Below are 18616 nucleotides of genomic sequence, written 5' to 3'. Positions count from 1 at the left end.
ACTATTCAACATTTACTTCTTAGTAATGAGAAAAGAATTTGTTCAAGTCGTTGTCCATCAGAAGGCGCGGCTAGGCTTTAACTTAAATTGAATATCTAATATAATCTAAAATTGTAGAAAACAAGAGTAAAACTTGTCAAGCCTTGAAGCTGAAGGCTATAGATCAAATATTCAACAAGTTTGCTAAATATATCAAATAAAATGCCCATAAAATTTCATAAAAATCATTCATTCCGGCTATTCTCCCCGATTCTCTCAGTTCTCAGTTTTTTTTCAGTTAGTTTTTGGGATTATCAAAATATCAAATAAAACTCCCAGCATCTCTTTTATGCACTTCCTGCAAGCAACACATAAACCAACATATCCGCAGCTACTGGGAAGGTGTTTTTGTTACTCTTTTTACGATCCTTTTACTGCGCTTTTAATTTTTGTCATTTGTTGATAATAATTATGGTCATTTGTGATAATTGTGGGCCATTGTGTCGTCATGTCTTGAAAGACACTCTCCCTCTCCCTCTCCCTCTCTCTCTCTCCCTGTCTCACTTTGATAATAATTGTCATTTAGATAATTAGTTGGGATTGGGTTGGCATGTGAGTTGGCCGACGGTCGTCAGAGTTCCACGAGAGTTGATTAAACGAAAAGTTATGAAAGAGGCGCACTCGAAAGATTTATGAGCGCTGATTAGCGAGCGTTTAGCTGAATGGCCACAGATCGAGGGGCGTCCATCCAAAAGAAAAGTGAAAAGCGGATCCTTGTGTGCGAGTCGTTAAGTTGTGATCGTAAAAGACTCTAGATTATGAATGAGAAGAGATTTTGCTCTTAATTGTGTGAAAAGTTGTTGGGCTGCGAGCGCGTCTTTCAGAATGCTGACCCCAGCACGAAAGTGTTACCCAGAAATGTCAGCGACTGCTTCCTGATCTATGGCAATACGAAATCCATAAATTGCCGAGAAATGGCCATACATCTTATCGCGATTAAGCCACCCAAATAGTTGCCACACGCAGTAAGACACACATAACACATGGAAAGAACTCATAATTAAATTATGCAAATTTGCGCACTCTCCCAGGCGGCATCTTCAAATGCGACACGTAAGACAATAAACCGAAACTCCGAAGCACCAAAGCACCGAAACACCGAAACTTCAAGCAGCGACGCTTTAAAGGCGTATAATGCCTGGGCTGACGCCCCGCCGTAGTCAGTTACGGAGTTAGAGGCAAGGCCCCACACATCGTTAAAATTTTGATTGATTTTGCTCAGTGGCAGGAAACCAAGCCGAGCTGATGCTCATGCCAGATCTTAATGAGAATGTAGCGCATTTAAATGTGGAGCTGGCCATTAAAGCCATTTCGAGTGTCGCAAAGCGAAAAGTGTTTGTTTTTATTTTTTTTCCTCACTTTTTATTTTGGTTTGGGTAGCGTTTTACCTTGGCTCATAAGTATTCAAGAGCTGGCCAACAGCACAGCAAACGCGCTACACTGTGAAAAGTTATTGCAGACTTGGTAAACTAACTTTTGGGCTAGTTGAAAATAGATATGTTTCTTCCTTATTATATATGATTTAATAACAATTTTTTTTTTAAATCATTAAAGTCAACTAAATTAAAGTCAACTTAATTGAATTTTTATTTATTTTTTTTTAAATTTCAATTCGTTTTTGTTTTATACATTTGATATATATATTAATATTTTTAAATATAAATAAAATAGAAAAGAAAATATAAAATAAACTATGTAAACATATTTTATTCTTTAATATTTTTATTTTTTTATCCAGGAAAATTTTTAAATATATCGTTGCATTTACTTACTAATTAAAGAATTATTAAAAATTAATGAACAAAAATATTAAATAAATAATGGTTAAAAATTAAACTTAATTTACTGAATATATTTGATAAAATAAAATAAATAAAATTGATTTGTAAAACCAGCTAAAAACAACTCAAATACCTTATTAAAATTTTTATATAAACACATAGAAATGTTATAAAAAAATAATCATAAAAGTTCAACTCTTCAGCAAATATTCTTATAAATTCAATTTATACAAAACAAAATTCCATGCAATAATTCCCGCACTCAGATCAACATTTTCTGCCAGTGCTGCGTAAGGTGTTTTATCTATATACAAATTTGTATTTAATCGCTCATTTTCGAGCACACAAAAACAGCTCGTATGGTTAAAAAAAAAATAAATAAATAAATAAAATAAAACAAACCTTGCCTACGTATTAGCCGAAAACATACATTGTATGTGGGGGATTTATTGGGGCGATCCATAAAATTTCTCAATAAGCAAACAAGATCCTAAGATACGCATGCTATCCCACTCTCGCGCGCTGGTTGTCAATGAGCAATGCCGTCTCTGTTCGACGCGATTCCAATGAAATGTGTTTTTCGATAAAAATGGTCCATGCGATGCGATCGAATTTAAATTGAAAAATTTGATTTTAATTCTTGCATTCTAAATGTGTTTTCATTAGCATAATTAACGTCGAATTAAAACTTGGCTCGTTCGCCAGCTCGTTCGTTTTCGGTCTCGAATTGTAAAAATGAAATAAATTACATTTTTACAAGCAAAGAAAGTCTGGTGGGTCTTCTGTAGTGGGAATGTGTTGAGAGTGGAGCGTGGTGGAGTGACAGCTATTCGTCAGATCGTTAAATAGCTGTTAAGTATTTGTTGAGGATTCATTAAAGCATTTGGTCTGTGCGCGGTCCATTTTGAGTGTGTGGCTATGGGCTGGTTTATTTGGTTCGATCTGTCCGATTCTCTGTCCCCCAGTCCGTCAGTCCGCGTGTCTGGCTGGGTGGCTTTTGTCTTGATTTATGCTTGTGGCTCATTTATATTGAAATTTGATATATTTCAGCATGCGCTCGATTTTGCGAAGCCGCCGCAAGAGTGTATATACATATATTTTATATTCGAATTAATTGAAATGATTGTGATCTACAACACGACTCGTCGGGCACATATATAGTGTATATAATTTATGAATATCGCTTTGCTGGCCTGTATGTTAATGTTCGTAGTGTCTTTGTGTCTTTTCTTTGTGGACAACTGCGTATAAATTATACGGCACACACAATAGTTATAACACCTCCTAAATGTTTTCCGTATCTGTTGGCGGAGTCACACAGTTTTAGCGATGTGAAAAGAGAGTATATTGGTTTGGCAATGTCTATATTGCCGGATGTCCGTTCGTCCGTCTATCCATCAGTCCATAAGTTTATCCATCCATCCGTCCGTTAGTTCATCTATCCACCTGTCCCGTCCGTTGATCCATCAGTTTGTTTTGTTCGTTTGTCTAACCCTCTATTTGCCGTCCGGCCGTCCATTCATCCGTTATTCTGTCTGTCTATCCATCCGTCCGTGCGCATGTCCTTCTACTTACACTTAGAGTTAGACTTAGACCTTAGAATTAATATATCTTTATAAAATTAATATAACTTTTTTCGGAATCACGAACGAGTATTGTGCAACTGAAAAAGCCCGACTGTAACATTAGTTTTGTTTTTTTTTTTTTTTTTTGTGTCGTTGGGAGGTTCCTTTATTCCATTTTATGGCTGTATTAAAAGTCTATTTAGCTGCTGTGTGGGCGTCGTTTTGCATAGCTTTTAAGGAATGCAAGTTTAGGGGTTTTGGGAAAGTCGCGTTTGATCATTTGATGTTTTCCGCTAGAATGTTAGGCGAAGAGACAAAGTTTTTGTCTATCTATCACATCAAGATCGTATATCACGTCGCTGACATTCAGGTGTGTGGAAACACCTCTACTCTTATTTAAGTATATCATAATAAAAGAGCCAAAACTTATTTAAAAGAAGCCCATATTATAGTAAAAGAGCCAAAACTTATTTAAAAAAAGCCATTGAAATACATCTAAATCAATAAAATATTTAAATTTAGTATAAGGAGTGAAATAGTGAATAATATGCTTTACAGTGGGAATACGTTTAAAAGTTGTTGAATTTTTTAATGTCATGAGTTTTTATTAAAAATAAAGAAGAACAACAGAATTTATTCAGTATTTATGTTATGTTATTTTAATTATGTTGGATTTTTTTTCCATTGAACTGAAACAAGGAAGCTTAGTAGCAAAAGTCATTAAAAGCAAATGATAAATAATTTCTTTGTATTTAATTCATGCGTTATACATATGTATATGTTAAAGTAGTATTAGTGCCTATAATAATCTATATATATATATATATATATATATAAGTGGTTATAAAAAGGATTGCATTTGATATATATAAAAAATTTTATAACATATGTATGTAAAAAACATAAATATAACTATTATATAAGTAAAAATATAATATTTAAAATTCTTCATAGAAATGGCAAATCACCAAGTCATTAAAAATTCCGATAAAGGTATGAAAATCATGCAAAGGAATATAAAAACCTTTCGCAAATCAACACATTTGTCAGGCTACACATTAAAAAGTCCGAAATTAACGTCACATGGAGGAGCGTTTAGCCAGAAGAGTGAGGAGAGAGAAACCCCAAGAAAAACAGGAGAAACAGAGAGAGAGAGAGAGAGAGAGAGAGAGAGAGAGAGAGAGAGAGAGAGAGAACGCAAGTTAAAACATCTGGGAATGGGTGATCACCCGCTGACAGAAAATCACTTGGCAACGGCTGATCATTAACCGATAACACATGACATTAAAGGTTCAAACAAAGTGAAAGAGTTTAAACGCACACAAAATGTGATAAATGCCGACCACCCCATGGAACGACAACAACAAGAGGAACGGCAACAACAACAGCAACAACAACAGCTACAGCTACAACGACAACAGAAATGACAATGACAGTGACCACATCAAGACGAACAGGTGAGGCGAAAAACGAGCGGAAAATTAATAGTGTGAACGAAGATCGGCAAAAGAATACGAAGACGAGAGTGTGTGTGACAGAGTGAGAGAGAGGTGCAGTGAGAGAGGCAGAGGCACAAGCAGTAAGGCACACAAACACACACACACACACACAGATGATATCAGCATCTCAGATAGGTATCAGCTTACATTGGAGCCCCGTTTGTGGACTCTCCGCAGCCTCTCCACCTCCCCCAACAACATGACGGCAGCGAGCAGCCGGAAATTTGTCAAAATGTCAACGGGTGAAACAGTTTGTGGCATGGAGTTTTTCGTTTTGGGAGTCCCAGCACACACACACACACACTCCACACACTCCACACACGCCAGACTCCAGACTCTGGACTCCAATTTTCAGGGCAGACTCAGGCTCAGGCTCGGGCTCGGGCTCAGGCTCTGAATCAAGCCACGTAGCTTTTGTAAAACAAACCATTAGCAGCTAATAAACATTAGTCATGCGACCAAAAAACGAGTAAGTGTGCTTTAGGGTTGGGTATATGACTATTAGATACCCTGTAGATTGTAAACATGGGCTGAGATGGGAGCGTATTGTCTTGATAATTATAATAGCGTTATGTTACTTAAATATATAAATTTCTAAGTACAACATTATGTAATTTTCCTTACTGATATTTATGTCTTAGAACTTGAGATGTTAAAGAATATTTTTTATATTTTTTATTTTACCCAAACTAACTTTTCTATCCTTAATTATAAATTCTTTTTTTTATCAGGTATTATATAGCTTTTGTATTTTTTTTCCCTTGTCCATTTTAAGTATCCAGCTTCGTTTTTCTTTGAGAGTCAACAACATAATTGATACTCCCAGTTCCCCAAATATGTGATCTGTACAGGGTATTGAGAGTAAGGGGCTGGAGAATCTTAGCCCGGCCCGATGATTTAGTGAGTGTAATTAAAATTTAAAGTTTCTTTCGCTCGCATATGTAAATGATCTGTGCGGAATTCCACGAAATAAATGAACAAGTTTTCTTCTCTTCTTTAATTGTTGTTGTTGTTGTTGTTGTGTTTTATACTCTTTTAGTATTTGTATTTCCACTCTCTTGTAGTTTTCGTTTATAATTATAATTTATGCAGTTCGGAGCGTACCGCTTGTTGACAGAAGACCCCATCAATCAGTCTAGGATCGCCGTAGATCGGTCTATTGGCGGCACGGCAGGGTACGACAGGGCACGACAGAGCGCGGCACGGGTAATGCTCATCTGCCACCGTTGCGTTGGCGATATGGATCGCGTTTTGTAAGTGAGCCCAGACAAATCGTGTACAAGATAAGCTTACATTAGATTCAAGTCCCAGGTAGCTGCGCTCTAATTGGCCATGCAATTGGATATCTCGCTCGCCAGACCGCCCGCTCCTTGTTGACTCAACGCCTTGTAGCTGTTAATTATACATATATCACTTCATTTACACATACATACATATACAGCAATATAGGGGTGATTCCTTGAATTTCCCTCTTGGTCGTCTGTGTCACCATTTCGCTGCTCATTCTGCGTGCGTCCTTTAGATTTATTGGCCCTGCGCTCCATACAAATCAAGCTGGGCGTTTTGTTTTGCACATTTTTATGGGCGCTACTGATGCTATGCAAATCAGCTATAACTCGATATATAGGTGTATGCATATGTGTGTATGTGTGTGTTATGTGAACTGCAGTCAGTCGAGTGGCTTGTAAAAGTTGTTTTAATAGTTGCATGAATCACACGAGTTTAACAGTAGCGAAATAATGCAAAACAGAAAAGGATTATGTTATAATTGGGAATATGTATGCATGAGTGCGAGGTCTGCTTAAGAGGTTTCTATTTTTAACAAAAATGATTTATTTAATTAGAAATATCGAATTTGTCTTAACAAGTACTCTCCGTAAGATATTTGGCAATTGTGAAAATATTTTTCTCTTATCCTCAAAGCAAATTTCAAAATCTTGCTGATTTTTTCTTTAATGCTGTTATTATCTATTCATTTGCTGCTTTTTATCCACTATTTGTCTCTTCAGAAACAATTAAAGGAAATTATAATTTACTACTGCAAACATAATTTGATATCTCTCCACTTTTTCTCTCAACCTAAGCTTCATTTGTTGTTTAGACTTGCATTGTTTTTTTTCCGGAATATTAGTTAACAATAAATAAATTAAAACTTTATTAAAAGTAGATACATCTAATAATATATAAACATTAAATTTAACTTAAACTATAAGTTTTATTATTTCGTAAAAATTTCAGAGCAGGCTATTGTATATAATTTTTATATTTTTTATTTTTATTAAGAATATTGACAAATATATACACTTTTATATACATAGTCAACTTGAAGAAAAAATAATTAAAAATAAAACTATATTTATGCCACGGAAAAAAAAACATTTCAATAATCATAATTTTTCTTAAAACCATTTAACAAATGGAATATATTAATATAAAAAGTAAAAAAATAAATAAAATAAAATAAACAAATATTTGAATAATATTTTTTTTTCGAGTGTTGAACTGAAAATTAATTGCTCCAAAATTAATTTATTTAAAATTGATTATATATTAATCATCAACTCCTTGTTTATGATTACCAGTAGATTTCCAGATTTCTTTTAATTTTTTTCTGGCATGCAGATTCTCTAAAACATATTGCAGCAGTTGGTCAACTTACTTAGCCAACGTAAGCATTTGCAAGATCTATCTACACTCCTGTGCCTGCTCCAGCTCCTGTTGAGCTCATTACATAAAACTGGACAACAGATTATGTCACGCTGCTTCCTAGTTTGCCTGTGGGTCATTCTCACCCACACATACACACACTCACACACAGTCAAGCTCGGAGCTCAGAGCTTGCAGCTTTATAAGCTGAGCTACAGGCAAATGGCCAGGTGAATGCGCATAACCGTAAGATTCACACATGCCCAAGGCAGGACCGCCAGCAATAACAAAAAAACAAAAAATAAAATAAAAACAGCAGCAGCCCCAGCCTCAGCCTCAGTCTCAGTCTCAGCTCAAGCAGCAGCAGCAACAAGGGAAATACATTTTGAAAATTTAACGATGCGCACATTTTATTACCGCAATTAATTACAAAAACAACAACGCGCCCGAAGAGATCTTCAATCTCAGAGAGCCATGGAGAGAGACAGAGCAAGAGAGCCTATGGGGTAAATGAGAGAATGAGCAGCTAAAGCGTTAGATCTACTGATAAACGTTATGATAGATGTGACTAGTAAAATGCTACTACCAAATAGTTCTGGGCCGCTGCCTCGGCTCTAGCTGCGACTGCGACTGTGGCTGTGGCTGTGGCTTTGGTAATTGGAGGCGCAACGGGCAGCTGCTGTTAGCCAGGGCTGCTTAATTGGCTCAGCTGCATGGGAGAGCGTTTCACTCACAGAGCGCAGCTTCAAACTCGTTTCTTGACCAATTAAATGACACAGCCAGAGAGAGAGAGGGAGAGTGTGTCTGTGTGTGAGAGAGAGAAAGAGAGAGAACGAGAGCGACGGGGAGAGACGGAGTTCAGTTGAGTGAGTGAGCGCGCGATCAGCTTCAATCACGACCTGGCTCAAAAGACGTTGTGGACCGTTGGCCGCTTTTGTAGCCGCACATTTCGTATTTTGACGCGTAGCGCGACAGACGGCTCGAACAACTGGTCTATGAACGTTAACTCAAACGCAATGGGCTTTAAGCATACGATGCTGCAGCGCAGCTACGAGCTGGCCGCCTCGCCGGGCCCCCAACTGGCAGCGGCGCCGGCAGCGCCACAAGTAACGGACTTTAGCATAAGTCGCATACTGGGCAGCTCGGCCAGCAAGGATAATGCGGCCAAGAAAACAACAGCAGGAGGCGTAACAACAGGAGCAACAGCTGCAGCTGCAACAACAGCAACAACAACAGCAGCAGCAACTACTGCCAGCAATATATTGGATCTATCAAAGAGTCGCCAACAGGCTGCAGCTCAGGCCGCAATTCAGGCAGCGCCGGTGCAGCTTAGTCCCGCCGCCTACGGCTATGCCATGCTGCCGCCGGATCTGTTGGCCATGGCCAGTGCGACCAAGTTCTATGCCCAGTTCTTTCCACATTTGCTGCCCGCCTATGCAGCGGCAGCAGCTGCCGCCGGCCTGACAACGCCGCCCACCTCGCCATATCAGCAACATCAGCAGGCACAACAACAGCAACAACAGCAACATCAGCAGCAGCAACACGCGCAGCAGAAACGCTACTTTGCGCCGTATGTGATCAATGGACAGAGTCCGACGCGCTCCAAGTCCTCCAGCGCCTGTACACGCGCCGACTGTCTGGAATGCCTGGATTATTATAAGCAATTCGGCGCTGGCTATAAGCCCACGCCTCTCATATCGCCGGCGGCTTCGTCGGTGAGCAGCTCTAGCAGCTGCCGGCTGCCGTCGCGTGAACTCCTGCTCAGCGCGAGCGCCAGCAGCAACATTTCCCTGACCAACATCTCTGTGACCAATCTGAATCTGAGCAGCACGGCGGCAGCGACTGCGATTTCACCTGTGGCCATGTTGCCCAAGTTGAGCAGCAACAACAGCAGCTCCAACGCCAACAACAACAATAGCAACATCAACAACGGCAACAGCAACACAAGCGGCGGCGAGGAGATCAGCTACAAGTGTCGCATATGCGACAAGGTCTTTGGATGCTCCGAAACGTTGCAGGTGAGTTGAGAGCAGAGCAGACTCTAAAGAGTGGGCGTGGGTGGGTGGGTTGGCTTGCCTGGAAAGTAGAACCCCTATAAATGAGGATATGCGAGGTGGCTATGCACACGTGTAGAGTTAGTGAGTGGGCGTGTTTTGTAGTAAACGAGATTAGTTATAAATCCGCATATACGAGGTTGCCTTGAAGAGATTTTGATCTGGAGCTTGAATACATACACAATACAAAATTCATTTTATTTCATTTAAAATTTATATTTTATTTGTCCAAAAGGAAAATCTATACATACATCGTATGAATTAGTAGAATATCAAATTTCAATGGCATGATAAATTAAAGGGTTTCTTTTAAAAGTACAAAACTTAATATTTAAATTTTATAATTTAATATTTCTTGGGCTAATTTTTTAATTAAAAAATTAAAAAACAAATTTTTTACTGACTAGTATTTAATACCTCAAATATATTTTTTTAATGAAAAGAAAAACATGATATATTAAAGCAAAAATAAATAAAAGTTTTGGGTAGACTTGTTTGGCACATAAAATAAAATATATATTTATGAGCTTTATAAGGGATGGTAAAGTAAAGAGAACAAATGAGGTACACATGAGTCTGAGATATTTTAATTTAAAATAATATGAGAGTAATGAGAAATGTGAATATAAATAATTAATTAATATATATACAATTATGCCTATTACAAAAATGTCGTACAAAAGCTATTCAATTTTAAAAGGGCTTTTAAATCTCAATAGATTTCTCAATTATCACATTTGAGAAATTTAATGATTTTTGTTTCTTATTCATCATCATGAGTAAATCAAAACTGTTTTGGTTTTATAAGGAGACAATATATCAAATTCTCAAATATGAAAATATAGTGACATTAGAAGCAAACCATAGCATATTATATAAATATATTATAATGTATGAAAAAAAAGCATTTGAATAGTGCCAAAAAATTTCTAATACCAAAACAAATAAATTCCTTAAACAATAATGAGCTTTTGTATGAAATTTATAAATGACTGGGTTCGTTTATAGATTACCTAAGTCCCAAATACCAAATATTTGAAATATAAATTGTATTTGAATTCGGAGAAATCCAGTTTGGCTTATCTTAAGCGCTCAATCTGCATAAGCAAAGGCACTAGCGATAGGCAGAAGCTCAAGGCATCATTTCTCTTGTTTAAAATGTGAACACGTTATGATCACACCGAGGCAGCCAATGGGGCGGGGTCTAAAGCAGAGGCGGAGCAAACAGCGTAGAGCAGTGAGCGTAACAAGCGGGCAGCGCAGGGGCAGCAGCGCTGCTGCGCTGCTCATGCAAATCACGTTGATCGTTAAAAATGGTGGCGCCCAAAACAGAAGCAAAACGGCGAAGAAGAAGCAGGCGAAGAAGCAACAACACCAAAATGTGAGAACTGGTTTTACGCATGGGTGCAGCAGCAGCCACAGCCAAAGAGAGAGCACAGCAAGACAAGCACACGCGAGCACGGCCGTTAGAAAGAGAGCGCAATTGAGCGCGGTTGAACAAAATGGCCGTCAAGCCAATGAGCAGCATTGCTCAATGCTCCCTTTCCCACGCACACATACACACTAATTGACTCACACTCACCATCTCTACCGTTCTCTCTCTCTATCCCATTGTAGGCGCACGAGAAGACACACAAATCACCGCGCTACGAATGCTCCGACTGTGGGAAAGGCTTCTCCCAGCTGCGTAACTATAAATATCACTTATCCGTGCATCGTGGCACCAAAGAGTTTGCTGCCGAGTGCCCGGAATGTGGGAAGACGTTCAACGACAAGGGCTACCTCAGCAGCCACATGAAAATCCATCGAAATCGCAAGGAATACGAATGCCCCTATTGCCCCAAATCGTTCAATCAACGTGTCGCCTTTAATATGCACGTCCGCATCCATACGGGCGTCAAGCCGCACAAGTGCGCCGAGTGCGGCAAACGATTCTCCCGCAAAATGCTGCTCAAGCAGCACATGCGCACCCATAGCGGCGAGAAGCCATATCAGTGCTCCGTCTGCGGCAAATCCTTTGCTGATCGCAGCAACATGACACTGCATCATCGCCTGCACTCGGGCATCAAGCCCTTCAGCTGTCCGCTCTGCCCGAAGGCCTTCACCAAGAAACATCATCTGAAGACGCATCTCAACTACCATACAGGCTGCAAGCCCTACGTCTGTCCACACCCCAATTGCAACCAGGCCTTCACACAGTCCAGCAATATGCGCACGCATGCCAAGAAATGCCAATACAGGCCGCTAGATGGCGCGCAAGCATTTCCGTTGCCCCCCAAGCAGCAGCAGCAGCATCAACAGCATCAGCAGCCACAGCAGCAGCAACTCCAGCAGCATCTACAGCAGCAGCAGCACACATTGTCGCTGGCCACAGCTCCCAGTTTTGTGATGCCACCAGCAACGTTCGCTGCCGCCGCATCCGCATTTCCGCCGGCACAGCAAACGCTGCTCAGCAATCTGCGCACATTCTAGCCAAGAAGCGGAAATGAAAAATCCGAGCAGCGTGTGACTGAATGAGCTGAGTATGAACAAAGCCTTTAAGGATTACATTAATAATATATGTATTTTCTTGTGCTTTTGTTTATGAAAGCCCGAAAAATATCTAAATTGATAGACATTTATAAAGAATAATTGGAACATGCATAAATTTAACTTATAAATATTCGTATTTCTATAAAATATAATTTCATTCATTAAATATTTTTAATATATATATGGGGCTAGTTTCCAAAATGTTCAGATTAAAAAAATATATATATAGCTTAAAAATATTTAAATGTAAAAATCGAACATTTCGCAAACTAACCTAAATTTTCCTTGAATTTAGCTGATTTTTCTCGATTTTTCCAACTTGCTTTCTATTATTTTTAATAGCACTTGTAAATTCAACTCAAAAGTAGATATGTATAGCTATAAACGTCTAAATAATTAAAAAAAAAAAGGTATTTGAAACGGAGTAAAATAGAACAAATATTTGTATAAAATATCACAGTTACAGTTACATTCACTGTCACAGTTCATAGCAATAATTTGTATATATTTATATTAAGTTTGTAAAGTTAAGGTAGCCTTTGCATTTGCATGTGATTTAAGTTAAATCAGAGACGAGTTTTCAAGAAATAAAATAAACAACATTTTAAATAAAGTCGAAAACTAAACGATAATTAGCAATGAATGAGGAATTTGAGTTGAATCCAAATGATGAACACCTGACTTCGGATATTCAACTAATACATTACCCCACCTACGGTCCGTTCTATGGCATAATGGGCGTGTCGGCGGCCATCGTCTTCTCTTCGGTTGGTGCTGCCTATGGCACAGCAGTGTCGGGCACGGCGATTGCTGCCACGGCTGTGATGCGTCCCGAGTTAATCATGAAGTCGATCATACCCGTTGTCATGGCCGGCATTATAGCCATCTATGGACTGGTCGTTGCGGTGCTGATATCTGGCAAGTTGGACTCGGCGGCAACCTATTCGGTGGCCCATGGCTATATACATCTGTCGGCCGGTCTATCTGTGGGCTTTTGTGGAGTAGCGTCTGGCTATGCCATTGGATGTGTGGGCGATGCCGCAGTACGTAATACGGCCCTGCAGCCGCGGATATTTATAGGCATGATCTTGATTTTAATCTTTGCTGAAGTCCTGGGCCTGTATGGCATGATTGTGGCCATCTATTTGTATACCAAAGAAATTTAGTCGAGCTGGTTTTTATGTTAAATGCTAACCAAATAAAGGTTTTATGTAAAGGAGTTTATTTTTGTTGTACCTAATTAACAAAATGTAATTTGTATTCCATTAAAAATTTGAAGACACATATTTAAACTCAATACCATTAAAATATGTAATACGAAAATCAAATGTGGCGCCAAAATGTTCAAAATGTTCGTGTCAGTTTTAGAGATGACACAGAGAGCGTTAGCAAGCGTAGCCGCGCTGTCGTGCAACATCATATGCGACAGTTAACAGTAATACGGTAGTCGTTAACAGTGTACTCCACCAACTAACAGTGAAGACTTGTTAGGTTAACAGAGCCGCTCCGCACTTAACATTCACATCGGCACATTTGTACCTGTGAAAAGGTAACAGTTCACGTCAGCAACATACACACGCACGCCTCTCAGCTATCTGTCACATTTGCACACACACGCGCATGGCAGTGTGTCTTTAGTTGTTTTTTTTTTTTCTTTTTCTAATTTCGAGTGAAGCATATTAACAAAATTCGTGTAAATGTTACAATTCCTTGTGAAATCATATACTATATGTACATATAAATTTATATATTACTCACTATAAACATACACTTTGCGTTTGCTTGCAGGCGCAACAACAAGAAATACGCAACAATTCGGATTCACTTTTCGCCAGCGTGGGCAAAAGCGAAAAGCGAGGAGAGAAAAAAAAAACACGCTACCATGGCCGAGTATTGGCAGCAGCAGCAGTCACAGCAACAGCAGCAGCTGCCTCAGCAGCAGCAGCAACCACAACAGTTGTCCCAACAACTAACAAATGGAGCTGGAGATTCAACGTGCTCGAACACAGCCAATGGCCACTCTAATAATAATAATTATGTAAATTTTAATCAATTTATTAGTCAACACAATTTGGCCAGTTCCGTTTATAATGTTAGCGGCGGCGGCGGGGGTGCCTTTGGCCTGACTCCAAGCAGCAGCGCCAGCAGCGGCTCTAATGTGAGTAGAATGAATTGCCATTTACTGTTACTTCTATAAATGTATCCCTTTTTTGCATTCACAGTTATATGCGCCACACTTTTATGGCAATCAAAATGGCGACAGTTACAATGCAGCTGGCGCAGCGGTTGCCTATCCTGTGGTCTATCCAAATCCTTATACATCCTTCGGCAGCAATCCGTTTGCTGCTTCTGCTGCTGCCTCGACTGGCTACGATTTCAGCGCTTCCAAGCTTCAGGCAACAGCGCCCGAATTTGTGCCCAATTTTGCCAAGCTGAGTTTAACAGCGGCAGCAACAGCGACAGCACCGATGACAGAGAGTGCCTCTGTTAAAAATCATAGCAACAACAACAACACTGCCACACAGCCAAACGGAGGAGAAGCAGCAACAGCAGCGTCGAGTGGGAATTCAGCTCAGCAACCACATCGATCAGAGTTTAGACAATCGAAGAGTCAAGCCAGCAATAGTGGGGGCGGCGGAGGCGGTAACAACGGCCGCCAGCAGCGACGTAACGACTATCGTGAGGAGCGCAATGAGGAGCGGTATGAGCGTGGCAAGAAGCCGCAGAAACAGCAACGTTACGATAATCATCGCAGCAATAAACGACGCGACGATTGGAATCGTAATCGTGATCGCATCAATGGCTATCCACGCGCCGCCGAGGAGTTGGACACTAGCAACAGCAACGACAGTGCGCAGGCTTCGCCCGAGAAGCAACAAAATCACCAGCAGCAACAAATCTCGCCTAGGCGCGCACCTGAACTGGAGAAGCTGTCACAGCGCGAGAAGCTAATGCGAGACATTGAGCAGCGCCGACTCGAGTGCCTTGTCTGCGTGGAACTGATCAAGGCCCATCACGGCACCTGGTCGTGCCAGAACTGTTATCACGTGCTGCATCTAAAGTGCACCATCACCTGGGCGAGCAGCTCCAAGTCGAACGAGGGCTGGCGCTGTCCGGCCTGCCAGAATGTGCTGCAAGAGCTGCCGCGCGACTATCTCTGCTTCTGTGGCAAGCTCAAGAATCCGCCGTTGACGCGCAACGAATTGGCCCACAGCTGCGGCGAGCTCTGCTGTCGCGTCGAGGGTTGCAGCCATGCGTGCACCCTGCTTTGTCATCCGGGCCCGTGTCCGCCGTGCCAGGCTAACGTGACGCGCAGCTGCGGCTGTGGTCGTACCTCCAAGATAATGCAGTGCGCCATGAAGCAGCCGCTGCAGTGCGACGCCATTTGCGACAAGCTGCTGAACTGCGGCGAGCATCGCTGCCAGCAGCCCTGCCATGCGGGCAAGTGCGAGGCGTGCGCGGAGCAAGTGCAGCAGAACTGTCATTGCGGCAAGCAGCAGCGCGAGGTGCTGTGCACCCGGGAGACGCAGGACAAGCGGAGCTACTCGTGCAAGGAGTGCTGCGGCAAGCCCCTGCCGTGTGGCAATCACAAGTGCAAGGATTCGTGTCATGCCGGCGCCTGTCGCCCCTGCAAGCTGAGTCCTACTCAAATCACCAGCTGTCCCTGTGGCAAGCTGCCCGTGCCGGCGTCACAGCGCAGCAGCTGCCTCGATCCGGTGCCCACGTGCGAGGGGACGTGCAACAAAACGCTGCGCTGCGGCAAGCCAGCGCATCCGCATCAGTGCGCCAGCAAGTGCCACCTGGGCCAGTGTCCGCCCTGCCCGAAGCAGACGGCTGTGAAGTGTCGCTGCGGCCACATGGATCAGATGATCAAGTGCCGGCAGCTGTCGACGCGAGCGGACGATGCGCGCTGCAAGCGACGCTGCACCAAGAAGCGCAGCTGCGGCAAGCACAAATGCAACGCCGAGTGCTGCATCGATATCGATCACGCCTGTCCATTGCCCTGCAATCGAACGCTGACCTGCGGACGGCACAAATGCGATCAACCCTGCCATCGGGGCAATTGTCCGCCCTGCTATCGCAGCAGTTTCGAGGAGCTCTATTGCGAGTGCGGCGCCGAGGTCATCTATCCGCCGGTGCCCTGCGGCACCAAGAAGCCCGTCTGCAAGCGCCCCTGCTCGCGCACCCACGGCTGTGAGCATCCGCCTCAGCACAATTGCCATGCGGCGGCCACCTGCCCGCCCTGCATGATGTTCACCACGAAGTGGTGTCACGGCCAGCATGAGCAGCGCAAGACCATACCCTGCTCCCAAGCCAGTTTCAGCTGTGGCCTGGCCTGTGGCAAGCCGTTGCCCTGCGGCCGACACAAGTGCATTCGGCCCTGCCATGAGGGCGAGTGCCAGCAGGCGGGCGAGCAGTGCCGCCAGAGCTGCACCAAGCCGCGCCTGCTCTGCGGCCACAAATGCGCCGCCGTCTGTCATGAAGGCGACTGCCCCGAGACGCCTTGCAAGGAGCTGGTCGAGGTGCAGTGCGAGTGCGGCAATCGTAAGCAGAATCGCAGCTGTCAGGAGCTGGCGCGCGAGCATAGTCGCATTGCCACCGCCCAGCTGGCGTCCTCCATGGCGGAGATGTCGCGCGGCAACTACATGGAGCTGAGCGAAATTCTGGCGCCCAACAAAAACAACAAGTCCAACAAAACGTGAGTGGAGTACATAATTAAATATAATAAAATAATAAGAATATATTTCCCTTTTGCTGCTACAGCTTGGACTGCAATGAAGAGTGTCGCCTACTGGAGCGCAATCGTCGCTTGGCCATTGGCCTGCAGTCGCGCAATCCGGACACACAGCTGAAGCCGTTGACCAAGTACTCGGAATTCTTGCGTGGCTTTGCCAAGCGCAATCCGGCGCTAACGAAGAGCGTCTATGAAACGCTCACCGATCTAGTGAAGCTGGCCAAGGAGAGCAAACAGAAGTCGCGGAGTCACTCGTTTCCCACCATGAATCGTGAGAAGCGCCAGCTGGTGCATGAGCTGTGCGAGGTGTTTGGCGTGGAGTCCGTCTCCTATGACAAGGAGCCCAATCGCAATGTCGTTGCCACGGCGCACAAGGAACGCGTGAGTGAAATGCAATTAACTAGACAATTCAATTATAGTGTTTAATTAATTATTATTGATTAATCTACCTAATACAGTGCTGGCTGCCGGCTACGAGCATCATGGAGGTGCTGGCACGTGAATCGGGGCAACGTCGCGTCCCAGTGCCCAGCAACAATGCTTGGGGCCTGAAGAAGTAGCATTCGTTTAATGTTGACGACAATACATAACAACAACAACAACAGAAAGAGAAAGAGAAAGATAAAGAGAAAGAGAGACACAGTTTGTAGTGTAGCTTTGGATGGATGAGAGAAAGAGAGGGGAATTGAGATCTCGACTCTTTCTCTCTGGGAGCGTAACTCGTAAACGTTAGCTAAAAAAAAAAAAAAAAAACATTGTTGGAGATAAAAAAAGAAAAAAAAAAAACAAAAAACAAAAAGAAAAGGATTGCCGTGCATGATATACCAAAAGGACATTATGGAAACAGAACAATACTTAATGCAAATGGATACTGTTAAACGACTTTGAACTGTTGTACGATGAATTTATGTAAAGCTGAATCCTACGACTTCGTTGCTTATACAGATTAATAAACACAATATGAAAACGAACTATAAGCAAAACGCAAAAATAGAAGCAGTGTAATCAAAAGGATAAACAGAGCCAGCGACTGAATACCTTGTAGCCTGCCAAGGATTTCGACTGCATGGACTTTAAGTAGTGCGTACAGAGTTCTATTACTATTTTACTAATTATAAATAAAATGTGTCGTCTTTGTTTAACATTTTCAAAAATACGCGCTTAACGATTGTAATTAATAAATAAATACTAAAACGAACAGCGTTGCTTAAGTTTAACACGTGACATTTTACTTTAACTATGCAACACTGTTTTTATTGTGTGTCTTGGCTGTCTATGCATAATAGGTTCGATAACCTGTTGAGTTTTATAAGAATGCTTAGGACATTTAGTTATTAAAATAAGATTTACAATTTACTCTACATTTACAAAACTTTTCAGAAGTATACATTCCAAATTATTTTATTTTCTTTAAATATGAAACATTCATCTAGCTCATTAAACCCCCGTTTATTGAAGACACACACCAATTCGAAATGGACTAGTGGCATTGTTGTCGCTTATATTTGTACAGGTTGTTGTCAACGCTAAACGAAATCCACATTGTGATGGTAAAACTATTTGTTAGGTTTATAAACTAAATGAAATAGTTTTATAAATTTATAAACAAAAATTTAATAGTATATTAATAGATAAGTAGGAAAAAAACATAGTTTTAAAAAGTTGGCAATGAATCTCAAAATAAAATTAATTGACAAAAATATATATTTTACTTTAACAAATGATTTTTGATCAGATTTTGGTCTATAATTATTTCAATTTATTT

The 18616-nt window shown here is 41.6% G+C and overlaps 3 protein-coding genes across 3 annotated transcripts; all 3 read left to right on the top strand.

Annotated features, from left to right (window-relative positions):
• Positions 1-8012: 8012 nt before the first annotated feature.
• Positions 8013-12212, top strand: LOC149091664 (uncharacterized). Its single transcript, XM_089257195.1, has 2 exons — positions 8013-9548; positions 11202-12212. Exons 1-2 carry the CDS (start codon positions 8526-8528, stop codon positions 12054-12056), a joined length of 1878 nt encoding a protein of 625 aa, XP_089113321.1. The 5' UTR covers positions 8013-8525; the 3' UTR covers positions 12057-12212.
• Positions 12213-12569: 357 nt separating this feature from the next.
• Positions 12570-13344, top strand: LOC115564227 (V-type proton ATPase 16 kDa proteolipid subunit c). Its single transcript, XM_030388296.2, has one exon. It carries the CDS (start codon positions 12755-12757, stop codon positions 13280-13282), a length of 528 nt encoding a protein of 175 aa, XP_030244156.1. The 5' UTR covers positions 12570-12754; the 3' UTR covers positions 13283-13344.
• Positions 13345-13652: 308 nt separating this feature from the next.
• stc (nuclear transcription factor, X-box binding stc) lies at positions 13653-17834 on the top strand. Its single transcript, XM_030388294.2, has 5 exons — positions 13653-13809; positions 13905-14274; positions 14339-16815; positions 16881-17232; positions 17310-17834. The coding sequence occupies exons 2-5, from the start codon at positions 13999-14001 to the stop codon at positions 17409-17411; spliced, it is 3207 nt and encodes a 1068-aa protein (XP_030244154.1). The 5' UTR covers positions 13653-13809; positions 13905-13998; the 3' UTR covers positions 17412-17834.
• Positions 17835-18616: the final 782 nt, after the last annotated feature.

Source organism: Drosophila navojoa, chromosome 3, assembly GCF_054131105.1.
Source record: "Drosophila navojoa isolate 15081-1374.11 chromosome 3, UAZ_NAV_1.0, whole genome shotgun sequence".
In the NCBI taxonomy this organism is placed as follows: Eukaryota; Metazoa; Arthropoda; class Insecta; order Diptera; family Drosophilidae; genus Drosophila; species Drosophila navojoa.
Note: the sequence above shows the minus strand (reverse complement) of the source record. Positions and strands in the feature narration are given on the sequence as shown.